Below are 19,141 nucleotides of genomic sequence, written 5' to 3'. Positions count from 1 at the left end.
AGGGCGAACAACATTTCCTTGTTGTCTCTGCCGTGATTGCTTATAAATCTGCAAATATGCCCTTTTCTCGTAAGTGTTTAGAAATTCCTTCACAGGTGTCACATGGTTGTGATCACACAACTGGTGGGAGTGAGGGTACAACATACTACGATTTTAGTTTCCGTGTAACTTCTGCAAAAGTAGGTCATGTTTTGATTATGTCTGAAACATGTTCCACAAGTTTGAATGCATCTTCATATTACTACCAGAGTGCCACAAAGTCAAGCACAAGCACGTCTTTGCACTTGCTCACTTGAAACATTTCCGGTTCATATGAAGTCAAAATTGATGATTGCAATTGAAAACTTCTTGAAGTCTTCCTGTAGTTTACGTTTTGTGAAGCAGTTTGTAAAAAGTCTCAAGCCACAAGTTCTCTCACAAGGTCAACCACGGTTGTTGAGTTGGTGATAAGCAAGCTTCTCATGCATTCATATTTTCTGACATACAAGTGGCAAGTGTCAACGGAACAAAATAGCAGTGCTAGCAATGTTGAGCTAGTATTAGCACTATAAACAAACCAACTTTAGCTGTAGCTGATATTTTGGGAGCAGGACTCATTTGTAATAGTTTACACCCGTTTATCGGCTTAAAGTCGATTTGAGGTTGAGTTGCACTCTACGTCACATGTTGGACTTTTCAGTGGCAGAGGAGAGCAAGAGCTGTGTCATATTTAAATACGGAATTTTGGAATATGGTTGATTTCCTGGACCCTTGTTTAAAATGCGTTACATGCATTGTCATGTGATCCATTAAAAACTGAAGTGTTGCAACCCTCAGGTTTGGGGAAAGCTAATGTATAGTACAGTAAAAGAATAAAGGATGCATTGCTAAATGAAGCTGCTGTGCTTCACATAGTGTACCTTAATTCGTTTGCTCCCAAAAACGTATAAATAGGTTTTATATTCTATGTAGTGTATCTATAAATATTACCAAAGATATATTTATATATTTTTTTATTATTATTTTTTATGCTAGAGCATGCAAAAGGCTTTGATGCAGCCTCTCAACTGAAGAGAGCGGTTGAAGCAAAACGGCCAGCAGTTGGCAGCAGAGTATAAGAGATCAACCAGGGCCATGTTGCAACAAGTTGCTTTCCCCACAGTTTTAAAAATATTTGTGAATATTGATGAAACATAGTTATATTCTAATGTTAATTCCTGCAAAACCAACAGAAATATACTTTTTTTTTTTCCTGATGAAAGAAGAGACTCTAATCTTTATTTTGGTTAGATCCATTTTTATAGTAGTAGAACACAATATTCTGTGGGCCTTGCAAAATCAGTCAAAATCCAGTAAAACAGCCGGGAGCGAAGGGGGTTGCTTCAGTAAAAAAAATGGATACGAGTGAATGAGTTAATTTGGGAATTGGGTAACTTCAAAAACTCAGTAAACCACTCAATAAAAAAGAAACAACAATTTGTTCAGCGCAACAAATCCTAGATGCGAAACGATGACTCATCGCTGGCTTCTAAAAGTAAAGGAATGCCATTCAGTGTAAAAGAGGCACTTCAACTGAAAATAAACACCCCACAACCGCCGGTCCGTCCGCCCTTGGAAAGGCAACCGAGCGGTGAAGGTATTTCTAGAGGTGACTGGCTCTTGCAATGGAAGTCCTGTTCAACCCTGCAGGGAGCAGCTTGGATTACGCTCACCAGAAACCTGAGGCCTGATGTCTGCATCAAAAGTAAATTCCACTTAACGTGCCACATCCCTTTCAAACATGACCCGAGGCTTTGGAGGTCTGAGACTCCTTTATATAGTACGTAGCCTGTTTGTTTGTGCTAGTAGGGTGCATAATGTGCCTTTTGGGGGTTTTTTTTTGGGGGGGGGGGGGGGTTAAATGAAGAGGACATTTGGCTTTGGATGCCAGTCTGATCCTTCCCCATTTCCAGTTTTCCACTCCCCCACTTGCCCTCCCTTCATTCCTCCACAGGACAAGTGGCTGTATTGATCCTCCTGCCTGGCGGACGCTCATGCTTGCGACTGACACATGAGCAGGAGCATTCCGAAATCCCCATAGAATTCATTCCAGCTGCTCTTGCGGTTAAAGCGAGACGATGGTTCTAAACCAGCATCAACAGCTTCACGCTGCGCTGGTAAACTGTAACCTCGCTCGTGAGCCAAGTTGGAAGATCAGATGTCGCGCGTGCGTGTGCGCACTGTGTTGGGATGGAGTGTCTAGCGCAATGGTGTCCAAACTACGGGGAAAGCCAAACTGCGGCCCGCCGTCCATTTTTCAGTGGCCCGTGACATGCTAAAAACTTGACTCAATTCAAACAAAAATGTTTGGAGATGGTCAAAGTAAGAAGGGAGGGTGTCGAAAAACAGGTGCCATTAAAGGTTATGTTACTGAACTAAAACTAATGAAAAAAATAAAACTAAAATTCAAAAAACAATATTGTTACCAAAATAAAATAAAAACGAAAATGCTTTTTAAAAATCGAAAACTAACTGAAGCTACATTTTATGTTTACAAAACTAACTAAAATAAAACTAACTAATTATAGCAAAAATGTCCTTTGTTTTAGTCTTTGGTAATTAATTTAATGCATGAGCCTTTGGGGATGATTTTAAATGTGATTTTTAGTCGATGTATTTTGATATAAACCGGAATAATGACGTTTGAAAGTGTGTCAAGTGACGTCACCTAGCAGCAGCCAATAGAAAAGCACCTTCAGATGACGTTGCTCCTATGGTGTTTTTTAAATATTGCGCACAAGTAATACACATAAAAAAACTAATACTAATACTGAAACTAACAAGCTAAACTAAATCTAAGCAAAGAACTAAACTAATAGAACCATCCTAAAAAACTAATAAAAACTAACTAAAATGAGAAATTCCAAAACTATAATAACCCTACTGCCATATTACAAATAAATTGGTTTATAGAAAGTAGCATTTTTCTATATATGCAAAAGCACAAATAAATTATTTGTACAATTTTTAGGACTAAACAAAATTTCTCTTCATAATATGATGTGGCCCTTGCGTCCTTCTGATTTTCTGTAGGTGGCCCTCAAATGAAAAAGTTTGGACACCCCTGGTCTACACATGGTATCATTTTTTTAGTCGTATTTTTGTTATCGAGGAGCTGAGTCCTATTGCTCAAATTGCGGACATGGTACAGGAAGGAACTCCAAACTCTTTATTTTTTTTTTTTTTTTTTTTTTTTTTAACTCTTATTAAAGGTGTCCGTGCCCTGCCGAGAAAACATTTTACAGTTACAGGACACATTTCCATGCAACGCTCGCGTTTTCCTTTTCTTTTTCTGTGCTGCCTTGTACTGTAGGCAGTTTGACTGTGTGTGGGTTGAGGTAAGGAAAAGGGTCACCGCTTTTTATCTCTGAATTATTTAACATCCCGCTGAGTTTGTTTTCTTTGCCCTCATGGCAAATTCATCCAAGTCAAAAGCGCTACTGTGATCTTTAAAAAAAAAAAAAAAAAAAAAAAACAGAGGAGGAAAGGGAAAATGTAACTTACATCGCCCAAGGTGGTCTATGACTCACCTAGACATTGTTCACATGGAGTGGGAGAGAGAAAAAGAGTTTGGAGTTTCTATTGAGCACTGCTTAAAGACACCTTTCTCTTAACAAGCTGCAGTGAGAGGTGGTTTGCCAACCAAGCTTGCCTGCAGCTCTCCGCAGGGGGATTATGTCACAGTGGGCGAGTCGGTATGATGTGTATCTTTCTGTTAAAAGGCAGCTCGACTGTGGCTATGGCTCCGACTAGAAATATGATCTCCTCCGCAATCCTCTCCAGAGCAACAACACCGTTCCACTGCGAGTGCGTGAAGAAAAGCTGGGTTGGAAATAATTTGCCCCGTCTTTGTTTTCCTGCTTCTCAGACGAGAACCGTCCAAAAAAGGCTTGTGACTGTCTCGGGGAATAAGAGCTTTACAACAAGTGAATGATGTGGATATTGGGTCAGTGTGACCTGTGCAATCTGGGCTCCATGTAGCTGCCTCAAGGAAGCCACGATTTGGTCATGTAGCTGTTTGCCAGCCAATCAGGACCAGTAATGTGCTATCTATCTACTATCTTAGCTGCTGAGAAACCTGGACTGGCAAGTTATCGCTACTCCATTTTTCTTTTTTTTTAATCAGAGTCGGAGAATAATGCCGGGCGGCTCCTTGATTCCACTGGGAGATTACTTGTGGTTCTTATCAGTGCTGGGCCATATTTACGATATTAAAAAGGAAAGAAACACACATTCCACAGACAACTTTGGAATGCCGAGAAGTGCAAAGCCGTATAAAAATATGTAAGGTGTGCTTGCCGATAACCTTTATTTGTGGTTAGTCTTTTTTTTTTTTTTTTGCTTAACTCATTCACTCGCTGCCATTTTCACAGCAGCAATCCCGGCTGTTTTACTGGATTTTGACTGATTTTGCAAGGCCCACAGAATATTGTGTTCTATTGCTATAAAAGCATGGAACCTATCAAAAGAAAGATTAAAGTCTCTTCTGTCATCAGGAAAAAAAAATAGTATTTTTCTATCTGTTTCCGTTTTGCAGCAATTAGCATTAGAAGAGAGCTAAGTTTCATCAGTTTTCACAAATCTATTCAAAATTGTAAGTAATTTAGCTTTTTTTCTTGATGGCCCTGGTTGATCTCCTTTGCTCTGCTTCCACCTGCTGGCCGTTTGTGTAATAACTACCATTTCTGCAACCGTTCTTTGCAGCTGAGAGGCTGCATCAAAGCCTTCTGTATGCTCTAGCATTAAAAAACAAAAAAACAAAAAAAACGTATAAATACGTCTTTGGGACACCATTAAAAAAATGTATTTACACGTTATTGGGAGCAAATGAGTTACTGACGTTAGAAATTGTTCTGCTTGACATTTGTGTTTGCCATGTACAGTTATATAGTAAAAAGGAAAACATTGTAAAACTCTAATAGAGATGTTACTAGTAATGATGCTGCAATTTCTCTTTGCATGCATGCACGCGCGCTTGCAGGTAGTTTTCCCCGGTCAGGATCCTCTTCAGTGAAATAGACCTTGTCCTATTTCCTTTTATTTCTTATCTGGTCAGTGCTGGCTGTGGGCCTTCTGCAGTGCTGATTTGTGACCCCCTTTGTCCAGCGCGGCGAGATGAAACGGGCCTCTGTGTTCCCCTGATAGAACGCTAATTTGTATACAAAACAAGACAGGCGGCCTTGATAAGCGCGAGCGACCTCCGCCGGGCTCGGGGAGAGAGTAAGGTAAGCAAGACGGCGTGTAGTATTTTACAAAAAAAATGACTCAAGCCAACGCCCCCGTCACCGCCAGCTCCTCTCACACAATTCATTTGACTCTGTCTGTTGCTAGGGCGATTTGTCCGCTCTGGCCCTCTGCTGTTCTTTACGCACTACGTAATATGTAGCTAGAAAAAAAAAAAGCCACCTTTAGCTAAGTATAAAGAGGTCTGTGTGTGCAGAGGGAAAATCATATATTCTCCATGATCACTATGGAATTCATTATCATCTTAATAATGCTCCACTTGAGGCGAGGATCCGTTAGCCGACTGTTGCGTGGGAGATTTCTTGTCTTTTTGCTCTTTATGTTGTACATTCTATGCTACTTGCTGGCGGGGGGGGGGGGGTTGCCATCTTTCTTGCCCACACCTGCTCCGACACACAAGCAAGCGTGAAGGAATTGTCAGTGCTGGCTTGAAATCGGATGTAAAGGTTGACGCTCGCGGCTCCGTTCGCTGAGAACGCAAAAGAAAGAACAGCTGCAATGTAGAATAAACAACCGCTTGGGAGGTCATCCAGTTTTCTGGAACAGCGGAGAGGACAAATGCAAGGCAGATAATTAATTTGGTGTGTTCCGTCGCTGCCCGGGAGCTGTAGGCTTATTTTGCATGGCTAATGGGGCGTTTATTGCCAAAGAAGCATTAGTGGATGTCTGGGGTTCAAGGGTGACAGTAGTTGAGGGCTCTGAGTGGGTGCTGATAAAAGTGTTTATTGAAGCACTGAGCTCCACCCACAAGAATGCAGAAAATCAGGCTTTTGCTGGTTTTAGCGTGATACTTGCTTTTGGGATACTGGCGGTTAGAACAGTGACTAACAGACATACTGTGTAAATTTGAATGTAAACACATCCAATTCAGAATAACACATTTGACTACAATATTGGTGCATTTGACATTAACTGTACATACATGCAGGATGGGAATTTAAACTCCTTGATTCTGATGCCATCATCATTACTGCTTAACAGTGCAATGCAATAGGGGCAAAATCTTATATTCCAAAATATCAAATTTTACTTGAAAACAATATACATCCCTAAATAGAACTTTTCCTTAAAATTACATAAAAAAAAGGATTATTTTCTTACTTAAAAAAATATATATATTTAAAAAAAAAAAAGTCATTTAATTAAAAAAAAATCAAATCAGCCGGAAATACACGACATTTAAGTTCACATTCACCCAAAATATGAACGAGTTCATGAACTTTTGTTCATTGAACTCATTCGGGAACATTGCTGTAGGCATAGCACATGACAAAACCTTCTAACAGGTTTCTTTATTTTCACACGCCAGCTGCCGCTCTAACTATGCCAGCTCGTGTGTAAAAAAATGATGTGCCGACTACAGCGGGAAGACGTACAAGCTTTGTTTTATTTAGTCTACCTTTGCCTAAACTCTGGCTGCGGGATGTCTTCCATTTTGAAGGTGATTTTTCTCAGCTTCAAGATATACAATGCATGCAAGGTAGATGGAAATCCACGGTGTCATGCAATAGAAAGCAAAATGGGGATTGGGTGGGTGGAGAGAAATTAGTCTCTCAGCAGTCTTTAGGAAATGGGGTTAATTGAATCTGCGTAATTGCTGACCTTCCTGTGCTGGAAAAAAAAAAAATCCGAGGCTTAACTGATCAATGTCTTTCATAAATTCATGCCTTGAAGGTCATTCAAGTGATTATACCGACCTCACTCAACGTCTGCATCGCCTCACTCAGGTCGGATCTCTGTGCAATCATTCTGCATGGAAGTGCTTGAATACTTCCAAAAAGCAATTAGGCATGTGTCAGATCCGTCTAAATTGATTACCGTATTTTTCGGATGATATGTCGCTCCGGACTGTAAGTCGAACCAGACAAAAAATGCATAATTAAGAAGGAAAAAACATATAAGTTGCACTGGAGTATAAAGTCGCATTTTTGGGGGAAATTTATTTGGTAAAATCCAACACCAAAAACATACATGTCATCTTGAAAGGCAATTTAAAATTAAAATAAAAGAGAGAACAACAGGCTGAATAAGCGTACGGTATACTAACGTTACATGACTGACATGCCTGCTAATGTCAGTAACGACGTAACATATTAAGAGTTTGTTTCGGAGGCGGAGTGTTGAAGGGCGGAGCCAAAGGCTGGCGTTTTATTGACATCAGCTTCTGAGGTCTTAACAGCAACTCCCCACTCAGCTAGAAGCTAACAGGCTAACTCCCCTTTTCCACATAACAAAACCTTCCCACCCGGAACTCTCCTGGAACTTTCCTTGATTGAATTATGTTCCCATCACTACAAGTTATTCATATAACTCTAGCATAAAGAACATGTTAACAAGTTTACCAAACTATCAGTTTCACTCCAAATCACGAAATCCAATGAAATCTTCATCCTCGGTGTCACTTTTAAACAACTCCCCCAACTCGGGAGGTAGACGATGCGCCGCTTCCTCTTCTGCCGGCAATGTTGAACTTATCAACACAGGCCTAGAGCGCCCTCTTGCGGTTTAGTGTGAAAATAACATGTGAAATGATATAATAATGTGTTAATTTCACACATAAGTCGCACCAGAGTATAAGTCGCACCCCCGGCCAAACTATGAAAAAAACTGTGATTTATAATCCGAAAAATACGGTAGCTTGCAACGTTGTTCAATACAAGTTATCCCGTCTTTCTCTGTCAGCAGATACACTCACGGCTAGTAAAACGTAACCTCTGCATCTTTGCTATAATCAAGACATTTATGCTGTCACTAAGTTATGGTCATTCTGGGAAGTTGGAGGAGTTTTAGAACCAAGCAGCCGTGTCATTTGGCAATCCCTAAATCTTGGAATTATAGTTCATCATGTGGCACTTTGACGAGTTAGCACTCTGATGCTGGGTTTTCTGGCCCAGTTCCCTTGCTACACGTCTTCCCCCTCTCCTCCTTTATTTTTTATTTTTTTTCCTTTCACGCCTGCTGAGGAAACAGGAGGCTTTCACAGCTGCTGAGAGCTGGGCCCCGGCTGGGCCCTATGACCTCCTTCTTGCTTTTTTTTTTTTTTTTTTTTGCTCCCCTCCCTCAGCTTCATCCCTTTTTTTTTCCCCCTCTCCAGCAGTCTCTTTCCTCAGGGAGCTCTTGTGTGGCTCAGAGGAAGCTGAATCATAAAGCACGGCTAATGAATAGAATGGGGAAGGAAAGCTGAAGCCTGCTGACGGCCCTCTAGAGAGAAGGCCAGACCCCTGAAGCCCCAGGCTTAAATAGCAGACGGCCCACAAAAAGGTCAGGCTTCCCGCAGCCAACTCCAAAGACTTTTGGCTCCCGGGCAATGTAAGCTTAAATATTCCCCAATAGTGTTTTTAAATGGTTAAATTACCAAGTTTCCGAGCAAAAAAAACCTGGGCTATTTTCTGTCTCTTTTTTTTTTTTTTTTTTTTTTTTTTTTTTTAAATAAAGTATCTGAATCTGCCATCACATCAACCCCACACAACATCCTGTGTTTTTAATGGCAACAATTACCGGCACAGTGAAAAGAATTTGTTATACGTTAACCCTGCTCACCACAACCGCAAGCCGCTCCAATTATCAGCTTGGTGAAAAAGTCAACTTGACACGCAAATACAAGAAAGTTTTCCAAAAGCAGCAGCGGGCCAAATGAAGTCTGTGTTTTGACATGCCTTTAAAAAAAAAAAAAAAAAAAAAAAAAAAACGCTTTTGTAAGCCGACCTTGTAATTGTGAATTACACAACTGACTCATGCAGTCTTGGCAGGTTCAAAGCAAAGTAATAAAGTCAAAGTGGTGGTGGTGGATGATGATGATGTTTAGAATCCATTTAGAATTGAAAAACAAGTACAAGCTCACGCACAGTGAGGTTAACTCGTCACAGGTTTTTGTCATGTCTGCAGTGCTCTCAAGATAGCCGTTGTAGTCAAAACATTGTTTTTAACGCTTCTTGTCAATTCTGGCATTCTCTACCCTGTCTTTTTTTTTTTTTTTTTTTTTCTCCCCCCCATAACCTCACGCCACACTTAGCCTGTCTCTTAGCCAGCGCCTTTGTCCGTTTGACAAGCCTCATTCCAATCTGAGCCCATATTTTTCCTGCCAGGGCCCTCCGGGGCCGTGATTCAGAGCTGAGGTTGTGCTGCTTTAGTGCTGATGCTCAGTACTGGAGCGTTTAATGTCGTCCAAAGCTAACAAAGAGCTTGTGTTTGGAACCTGGCACCCTGGTTTCTGGGAAAATGAAAGCGGGCAATGCCTAACAATAGATTTTTTTTTTACTCTGTACACTGCTCAAATTAGGGTTGCTCGATTATGGGGAAAAATAATAATCCCGATTATTTTAGCAGTAATTGAAATCACGATTATTCAAACAATTTTTTTTTATTTTTTTTGTACAAAACAAGAAAATGCTCAAGCGTAATAAAAAAAAATATTAAGTCAAATCAAATTCTTTGAAGCATTAAAAAATATAAAAAATTATGTAAGTTCCTTTTGGACCAAACAGAATTTATAATAACAGTTTATTTATTTATTTATTTATTGTGAGGAGCAAGCGATTCAGAAAATGGATGGATGGATGTTAGCAAAAACTTGAAGTTTGAGTGCAGCATGTGTTATGTGTTATATGTCAAACATATTTTTTTATTTTTTTTTTATATTAAGAAAAATAAAATTCTTTGAAACTATAATTATGCAAGTTCCTTTTGGATGAAACAAATTTTATTAAATTAGTTATTTTACATTGTGGGGGGAAAAAGCTGCAAATGTATAAATTTAAACAACTCAAAAATGAGTATTAATATATATATATTTTTTTTTAATAATAAGACAAATAAAATTCTTTGAAACACAATTATGCAAGTTCCTTTTGGATGAAACAAAATTTATTAAGTTAGTTATTTTAAAATTAAAAAAAAAAGCTGAAAATGTATAAATTTGAACAACTCAAAAATGACTATTAATAATCTTTTTTTCACGATTATGCTGATTTTGTAATTGTGTAGTTTAATAATTGAAATTGTAATTGAATTTCGATTAATTGCACAGCCCTAGCTCAAATCATTAAATTCTAATTGTCGCCATCTTGGTGCTGTAGCATGACACTGACAAAAATATACTTTTGTTTTCCTTCCCAACCCCAAGTTAGAATTATTTAAATTTGGTTTTGCGATGTGACTAAGTATGGCAGGAATTTAACTCTAAAACTGTGTCGTCGCCCTCTGTTAACGTTTCCTGTCAGATGGAGCAAAAACAAAGTGTTGCTTTCACACGGCTTTTATTTTGGGTGCTGTTGTGGTTAGCGCTGAGACAAAACACAAAACAGAGTGGAGGAAAGCAAAACAAGTGGCCGTGTAGGAGAAATTGGGAGTTGTTGGAGACAAGAGGACGACCTAAAAAACATTTGTGAAAAACTAACAGGGATGCCAAGGACAGCCATCTGTGTTTACCAAATGATTTGCTTCCCCTCTCTGTGTCTGTCCCTCTAGTACTCGGATTCACTGTTCATTTGTTACATATGTTCCCTTTGTGCTATGTAAAATACAAGCGCAGCAGTGGAGGACACTTGCAAGCGATGAGTGGAACATATGCTCTTGCAGCCTTTTGCATCTTTGCAGCCCACATGAGAGGAGCTTGAAGTGCGGAAATGTGTATTTAAAAGAGAGCCGATAATATGCTGACAACTTTTTTTTTTTTTCCGGATTTACTATTTTGTTGATTTGCCGTGGTGGCCATTGTGCGGGATCGACTTGTGCAATCAATGTGTTTGAAGAATGGGAGCTTTTTATGAAGCGACGCAATGTCAACATGGAAGGAAAATTCTCTTCATATTTTCACCACGAAGTCAGTCAGATGCTATCGTTGATACAAAAATGCATTTGACTAATGTGACGTTATGTTAACAGATTGTGTGATAACGTGCAGTCTGGGATGTTGCAATTGATATGGGATTGTATGATCTGCATTTAATTATAGAACACTGGATATATATCAAATCATTTTTGAGCAGCTTCCTGCATTTTTCAACGATGATGATGATGCAGCAGCAGCAGCAGTCTCTGACTCTGGTGTTGCTCCTTTTTCAGGTGGCTCAACAGTGCCACCTAATGTTACCCCACTTAAAAGCACGTCAGGGACCATCAGGTACACAGGGAGCGTACTTTTGCAAATTCTGAGCGCTTAAACCATATTGGTACCGAATAAGCCTCAAGATGAGGATTTTGATGAATAACCCAATTATCTAAGAGCGGTTTTACCGAAGTTTTGCCTGCGATTCAGCTGAATGAACGAATCTGCTAAAAGCACTGCCTCTTCTTCTTTTTCTTTTTTTGCAGGTGTCTGACGTAGTATCAGAGAAGCTCTTTTCTCCCACCACACCCAAAGGTAACGTCTTTGTCTGTTCTCCCCTCCAGCGTTTACGCCGCTGTCTAAATCATGTAAATCCTCCAACCCCTATGAAATCCCACAGCTAACATTCACATTTAAATATGAGCAGACAAAAACAGAGCTGAGCAAATGAATATGCGTACGTTTTTTTTTAGGTTTTTTTTTTTACAAGGGTGACGAGTGGTGTTTCCTTGCTGACTCTGCCAGAGGCTTAGCCCTCTTACATATTGGTTCATTAGAGGGGATTTAGAGACTCTCTGCCACATGATCCCTCAAATGGGAACTTCCCCTCCGGCAATACAAGCTCTCCGACAGCAGGCCTGAGCCATAATGGATGCCAAAGGAAAAGAGAGGAAAGGGCTTTGTCAGACGCTTTGGTCCGTGTGTATTTGCCAGTATGTGCTTTTGTCTGTTGAAATGCAATAAATACACAATTCAATCATACATATCAAGTTTGAGCGAGGAGTTAAATTGTTAAGTTGTCGATGAAGGGAGGTCAAGGAAGGAGAGAGGTACGATCAGACTTGCGGTGACAAATCACAGCGTGCGGACCGCATGGCCCCTGAGGGGCCGGACCTGGGAGCAGTTCCATTAACGCAAGTTAAGTGAGTGCAGGATGGAAGTAGAGTGCAGCCCAGTAAAATTCCTTATTAGAAAAAGTAATAATGTTGTGATTTCAATTTGGACAACTCGTGGCAGCTTTTCTTCTGTGTCGCTAGCTTTCGCAATGAAAACATTTGCGAAAATACACTTTTTAAATCCAGGATTTAAACTAACTACTTCTCAATTTACAGATCTGGGCTTTTCTTAACGTGTGGGGGTGATTTTTGCCCTAAACCCCCACACCCCCAGCCTGTACTTTGCCATTTTGTGTTTGTTTTGTAAACAGCGGGACGTTTCTGTGGAAAGACAGTGTTTACACCGCTCCAGCCAATCGCAGAGCTGGGGGTGGCGTGTCGCAAACGGGTCGGCTGCGTGACGTCACCCCCGCGGCAATTTGAAAGCACGCACCGATTTTTTTTTTTTTCTTCACTCACGCATTCACACACGTAAGCTTCTGTGAGTGAGTGAGTGAGTCTAAACACGGTCTTACCACAGAAACGTCCTGCTGTTTTCAAAACAAACACAAAATGACAAAATACAGGCTGTGGGGGGGGTGGGGGTTTAGGACAAAATCACCACCAAAGATTAACATAAACCCAAACGTGTAGACTGAGCGAAAGTTAAAGTGTGTACATCCTGTATTTAAAAAGTGCATTTTCCTGAGTGAAACCGGCAGACTTGCGCCTTTAAAGGAGAGAAACAATTTGTATGCATGTAGCTCAGTCTGAGTGGCTTATTTGTGATTGTCTTTCAGATCAACGTGATCTTGTTTGGCTAATGTAGAAGTGGGGCGACGGATTAGAATTAGTGGTCAGGAAGTGTGGGGTAGGAAAGTAACTTTCTGTTTGAGTACATTTGATGACAACGAGGAACAACCTATGCCTCATTTTCATAAGCAATCCATATCTGCTGTTATTGTTCCTAGCTCTAAATGACCATATTTGATTTTGGCCTGCGGTTGTTTGTGTGTGTGTGTGTGTGTGTTACACAGAGCAACCTACAGGCCGTTTTCTTCTGTTTTTGATTGTCGCATATGTGTGCCATTACTTGTCTTGAACACAGTCCTGTGGGTCCAATGAAGCGCACACACTTTGTTCTGATCAGCAGGCATGTCAAACTGGCTGGCAGACACTCCCGACAGATGCACACAAACGTGCCATACAGTACATGGCAGCATATTTGATGATGTGATGTTTGTCTTGCAGTTTCCTACTGATTCACCCTGCTTTGCTTGCGTCTCAGAAATGCGCTCCTTTGTGAACTTTGAGTTCCCAGTAGTGCGTGTAAACACTTTGGGGGGGTTTAACCCAAAATGTTCACCAGTCCACAGTCTGTTTGGGTAATAAGACAGTTCGAGTTAAATAGAAGATAGCAAGACCATCATGTAATCATTTGGCTGTAACGCACTGTATTTATGCTTACAGAACTCGGTTTGGGGGGAAAACCCAGACGTCATGGCCTTCTGTCTCTCATCGCCGTCTGTCTGTCTTCTCTGATTTTTATCAGTTCTGCTATGTTCGTCTTTTGACGACCTGCTCTAGAAACAAGTTAAAAGAACAAACTGTGTGCCATTCTCTGAGGCTGTTGTTACCCAGGAGCTTGTACAGTCGCTTCTGGATGCTTTCTGTGTTCATTATGAGGCCGCGGAGGCCAAGTATGAGCTAGTGTTCGTTTTGGTTTCCACTCTTTCCCCAAACTCACTGTGAAATATCGATTTCATACTTAACTAAAAGAACACAGGGCTATTCTTATTGCATTGAATGTCAGAGTTTACTGTTTTGACTTGCTTGGAGGCAAATGAGAAGCTTCTGTACTTGGGAGCAAGTACGGCGATCCCCCGTAGCAGAAACATACGCACTTCACTTTTTAGGCCAAACATTTCGCAAGGGCGCGCCTTTGAAAGCGATGTGGAGTTATCATGTACCATGCAGTGGCTAAAAATGTGAAAGGAACACTTGGAATTTTTTATTTTTTTTTGTGATCATTTTGAATGCTGTATGTGCTTTGGCGCTAGAACATAAGAGGAGCATCCCAACAGCAGCTTTGCGGTTTAACCGCGCCCGACGTTTTGCTAACAATGAGGGAAAGCGTCTTTTTTTTTTTTTTTTTTTTTTTTTTTTTTCGGCAGAGGTGCCGATACTGCATTCAAACAGTGGTATCGGTATCGGTGACTACTCACAAGTAACATGCCGATACCATTAATTCCAACGCTAATATAGGATTTTGGATGCAACATCTTGTGTCTTGCTGGTGCACGACATTCACTGTTATGTGACATGTTCACTGCATGCCGGTCTAAGATATCCTATTGGCCCTTGAATGCTCTGAACCAATGGCAGGACAGCTTTTTCATGTTGAGGAAAAAAAAATCTTAAGTATCAGTAAGGTATCGGTATCGGCTGATACTGTAAAGCTGGGTATCGGTATCGGGAGCCAAAAAACTGTATCGGAACAACACTAGTTTTTTTTTAGGGCTGTCAAAGTTAAAGCCTTAATAGATTAATTAATCACAAAAAAATGATCGCATTAATCATTGTATTACCACAGATTAATCACGCTATTAATTTTAACCGCAGATGATCCTTTTTAGCCAACAGAGGATGGTTAGGTTAAAGGTAGCTGTTGGAGTTTGAGCAATAAACATAACTACATGCATTAAAGTAAAGCATTTAATAAATGTTTACATATGCCGAAGTCATTTTTTCCCATTTTAAATTATGCAAATAATTAATTGATTAGAAAAAGCAGGATGAGCGTGTGCAGTGGGTATAAATTTTTGAAGATATTCTCATGACATTAAATGTTGAAAAAATTAACACATAACAGGTGCGCTTCAAATTTAGCGGGCAAAAAAGGTGTGTGGGGGGGGGGGGGGGAGCCTTTTTAAGTCAGTGATTAATCATGATTAATCCAAATTCTAAGATGTGATTAATCTGATTAAAAAATGTAATCGTTTGACAGCTCTAGTTTTTTTTTTTATATATATATAGAAGTTTAATGTATTTATTTGTATTTAAAAAAAAATGTTGTGTGTTAGTTTCAGTGATAATGTCACCGCTAGCATGAGCGTATTATTGCGCATGCTAGTATGCTACATACGTATGCTGCATGGTCACGACGACAGCCAAACCTAGGGCATCTTGGGATAGCAGGGGGAGAAAGATTGGTCGAAAACTTATCTCTGAAGTGGATTTGTGCCCTTGTAATCCTGATTAATTTTGACCCGTTGTGCTCATTTTAAACAGAGCATTACAGTAAGCGTGAACACAGCAAGCTCCGGGGTGAAACCGGGAGCTTAGCGGCTTTGGGAGGCTTAACTGCAGATGGCATTTTAAGCCGGACTTAATAAATTGTTTCCATTAAACTTACCGGCCCACACATACTGGATTAGAAGAATGGAACAAAAGAGAGAGAGAGGCGAGGGAGATGCACACAAATGCCATCATGCACATCTGACTCTCTGCTGACATCTTCCACGGGCCAACTGAGAGTTGAACGCTGGGTAAATAAATGTAACTGCTGTGTATGAGGACTCATTTTAAATTTCAGGCTTGTCAATGATGACAGATGCCCGTTTGCTTAACTGACTTCAAAACAAACAAAAAAATATCGTAACCCTCTATATCCAAATATGGTCAATCTTCTCTTCTTTTTTTTGCACAAATTAATACTAATGATCCGTTCCCACTAGGGGTGTGAATTGCCTAGTACCTGACGATTCGATTCGTATCACGATTCACAGGTCACGATTCGATTCGATACCGATTAATCCCGATACGAATTTATAAGTCGATTGTTGCGATTTTTTTTTCATTCAAATTTAGAAAATACTAATCAGTAAGCTTGTAGAGTGTAAGATTTATATGAAAATGTATTATTTATTTATTTGAAATTTCAGTCTTATAGAGGTTGTAATCTGTTTCATGTTTGAACAGCATTAAAATAAAATATTAAGGCTTAATGTTCCGTTCATATAACATTCTTCCATGTTCAAGGTGTGAATCCTTTAAAAAAAAAAAAAAAATAAATAAAATCGATTCTGCCGATTATTGAATCGATTCGAGAATCGCGCGATGTAGTATCGCGATATATCGCCGAATCGATTTTTTTTTTAACACCCCTAGTTCCCACTTTGTCTGTTATTTTTACGCAATATTAAACAATTTGAAGTGGCGAAAATAGATTGACAACAATCAAATACGTGATCACTCTTGAACGCAACTCGCGTCTATTTCTTCGTTCTGCGGAAATTGTATGGTACAGTGGTCGCCACTATTTAATGTCTGGATGTTTTTAAACGATAAGTGAAATTAAGGTTAGATAGATTCAAGTCGGCTTGTTTTCTTAAAATTGATCGCTGTGATTCTTCGTTGCAGAAGGAACCTCGTGAGCCAAGAAATTAAGGCTTTGTTGCATGTCAACAATTGCTTAATATACGGGGTTAGTTGGCTGATTATTATTTTTTTGCATCGCTCATCATGGCTAAAGAATGAGTTTGTGTAGATGATTTGGGACAGGTGTTTGTATTTGTGATGTATTAAAAACATTTTTTGCATAGCGGGTGGCTCGTCATAACAGCAGTCTTAGAAGTGCACAGCTGCCGCCTGCTCCATGTTTAGACTATTATAATCTCAATTCACATCAGATGAACATATGTTTTTGGTGGTGTGTGCAATGCAATATGATATAATACAGCCTGAGCAAAGGGGTGTCATTGAACTCGAGCAAAATGGCATTTTTGATTTCGCGAAAAGTTGTCATTTTGACAATACAAGAAATCCGCCGGACAAGCGCTGATATTCTACAACTACTACTCAGCCTAATCCTACCATACCTCCTTTCCCCATCATCACATGACAGATAATTTGCTGCCGAATCCATGTGTCCCTGTGTCGAATTACTAATCAACCACCACTAGCGCCATGTACACGGCCTTTGCTCGAACATTGCCGTTTGCGACATGTCAATAAAAACGTGAAGTCTCCCTCACCTCCTCTCTTTGCAGCTCAAGCTTTCAGGAAAATGAAATTGCATGTTGACTGTCTGGCTTGTGAATGCCAGAGAAGGCAGAGCGGATAGTTGGAAAGAGAGCAGCGAGGTCGGGTGCAGGGGGATTGAGGGCAACTCAGGCATATTGGAGTAGATGAGAGAGCATGTTTTGTATTCGTGGGGGCAACTCTCCCCTGGCCAGGTCAGTGTAATGTATCACTAACCTCAGCGGTCACGATTCACCTTTTGCAGCCTCTCATCTACTAAAGACTGAATGGAGGCTGACCTTCTGACCAACTAATCTGTTTTTTTGTTTTGTTTTTTTTGCCAGCGTCCAGTTAGAATAGAGCAGACTTGTAAATGGAAAATTTTATTTGATGGGCAAGATATTGGGGGGGGAAAACAAACACAGTAAAGTGGTTAACATGCAAAGACAGTCCAAGTCTGCATACTGCAAACTGGCAATAATTTATCAGGAAGAGGTATTCTGCAATTCCCGCTCCAAATGATAGACTCCTGTCGTCGTTTGGCTGGCTTTTGCCAGCTCATAACTGCATGGCGTCATACTGCAAGCCTCTGGTATTTCACCGTCCAGCATGAAGTGGTGGAGTAGAAGAAGTTGTCCGAAGTAAAACTCAGTTCGAGGCAAGTGCTTAAAGCTAATCTATGGGCTCATCCTCCTCGATGGATTCCCCACCAGAGAGGCTTTGGAAAGCTGCTGGACTTGAAGTCAACCCACAACAGCATAGAGATCTACGAGTGTCCTTCAAAAACTTTCTATCTCAAGAACGAACTGCCGGTTTTACATCATGTCTTCCTTGAAAAGGTTTTATTTTTGACACATACACGATATTCTCTACGAGTCTAACCCATCTCTTCAAGTGGTTCTAATTTCTCGAACAAAAATTCACAAATCTGTTTAGAATTGTGGGGAAACCGCCTGTTTTCAAGATGGCCCTGATTGATCTCTTATACTCTACTGCCACTTGCTGGCTGTTTTTGTAATTACTACCATTTTTTTCACCTGTTCACTGCATGCTGCAGTTGAGAGGCTGCATGAAAGTCTTCTGTATGCTATAGAATAATAATAATAATAAAAAAACTTTTAAATACGTCTTTGGGACACTTAAAACATTTAATATAGAACGTATTTATATGTTTTTCGGCTCAAATGAGTTAAGAAAGACAGCATGTTCTGCATTAATGTTTGGTTTATTACAGACTGGTTAATGTGTTCAGGCACCAGGAACTGATAATTATGCTTGTCTTATTTATAGAGCTACTGTATGCACATTCAAGATTCAATATTTATTCATTTGTCATTGTGCAAATAACATGGTTATAAACAACCACGAGATATCGTTATGAGCAACAAATACTGGCATAATATAATAACATCCCTGTCAAGGAAATGAAAATTGAGTAATTAATGGGATGGATCAGACATTTATTATTATTATTATTAAGTTATTAAATAAATGAATTTGCCTTTAAAGCAGTGTGTATGTATTTGTCTCAAATTGGGAAAATTTGAGTGGCAGAAGGTCAACCATTAATCTGTGTCCCATCTCCACATAAATGAACAGGCTATTCAAAGACAAACTGTATTTTTTTTTTTTTTCATACACCTCAATTTTATATTTGCATTGAAAGTCACGGGATGTCATGCTTTCACAGTGTGCAATGCGTTGGCCCGTTTTCAAAGGGTTTGCTCTGTGCACAGACCCCAGCGTGCATGAATTATTAACGTAACCCCAGCTCAGTCTTCTGGGTCATAATGGGTGGAGCCATGACTTGAGTCGGGTCAGTCTATTTCAGTGGCTGTTGGGTATTAGATGTCGGGATACTTGACACCTGTCAGTTAGTCCTTTCAGTCTCTGTCAACCATCTCAGCAAGCCTGCGGACTGTGATCAGCTATTGTG

General features: G+C 40.0%; 1 protein-coding gene across 11 annotated transcripts in view; it reads left to right on the top strand.

The window, feature by feature from the left end:
• The window catches only part of fbrsl1 (fibrosin-like 1), a 302,303-nt gene that overhangs the window by 249,675 nt on the left and 33,487 nt on the right, over positions 1-19,141 (top strand). For all 11 annotated transcript variants that reach the window (XM_077521257.1, XM_077521256.1, XM_077521252.1 and 8 more), the window contains one exon: positions 11,575-11,623. In XM_077521257.1, coding sequence (XP_077377383.1) covers positions 11,575-11,623 — 49 coding nt within the window. The remainder of the gene's footprint in view (positions 1-11,574; positions 11,624-19,141) is intronic.

Source organism: Festucalex cinctus, chromosome 5 (genome assembly GCF_051991245.1).
Source record: "Festucalex cinctus isolate MCC-2025b chromosome 5, RoL_Fcin_1.0, whole genome shotgun sequence".
In the NCBI taxonomy this organism is placed as follows: domain Eukaryota; kingdom Metazoa; phylum Chordata; class Actinopteri; order Syngnathiformes; family Syngnathidae; genus Festucalex; species Festucalex cinctus.
Note: the sequence above shows the minus strand (reverse complement) of the source record. Positions and strands in the feature narration are given on the sequence as shown.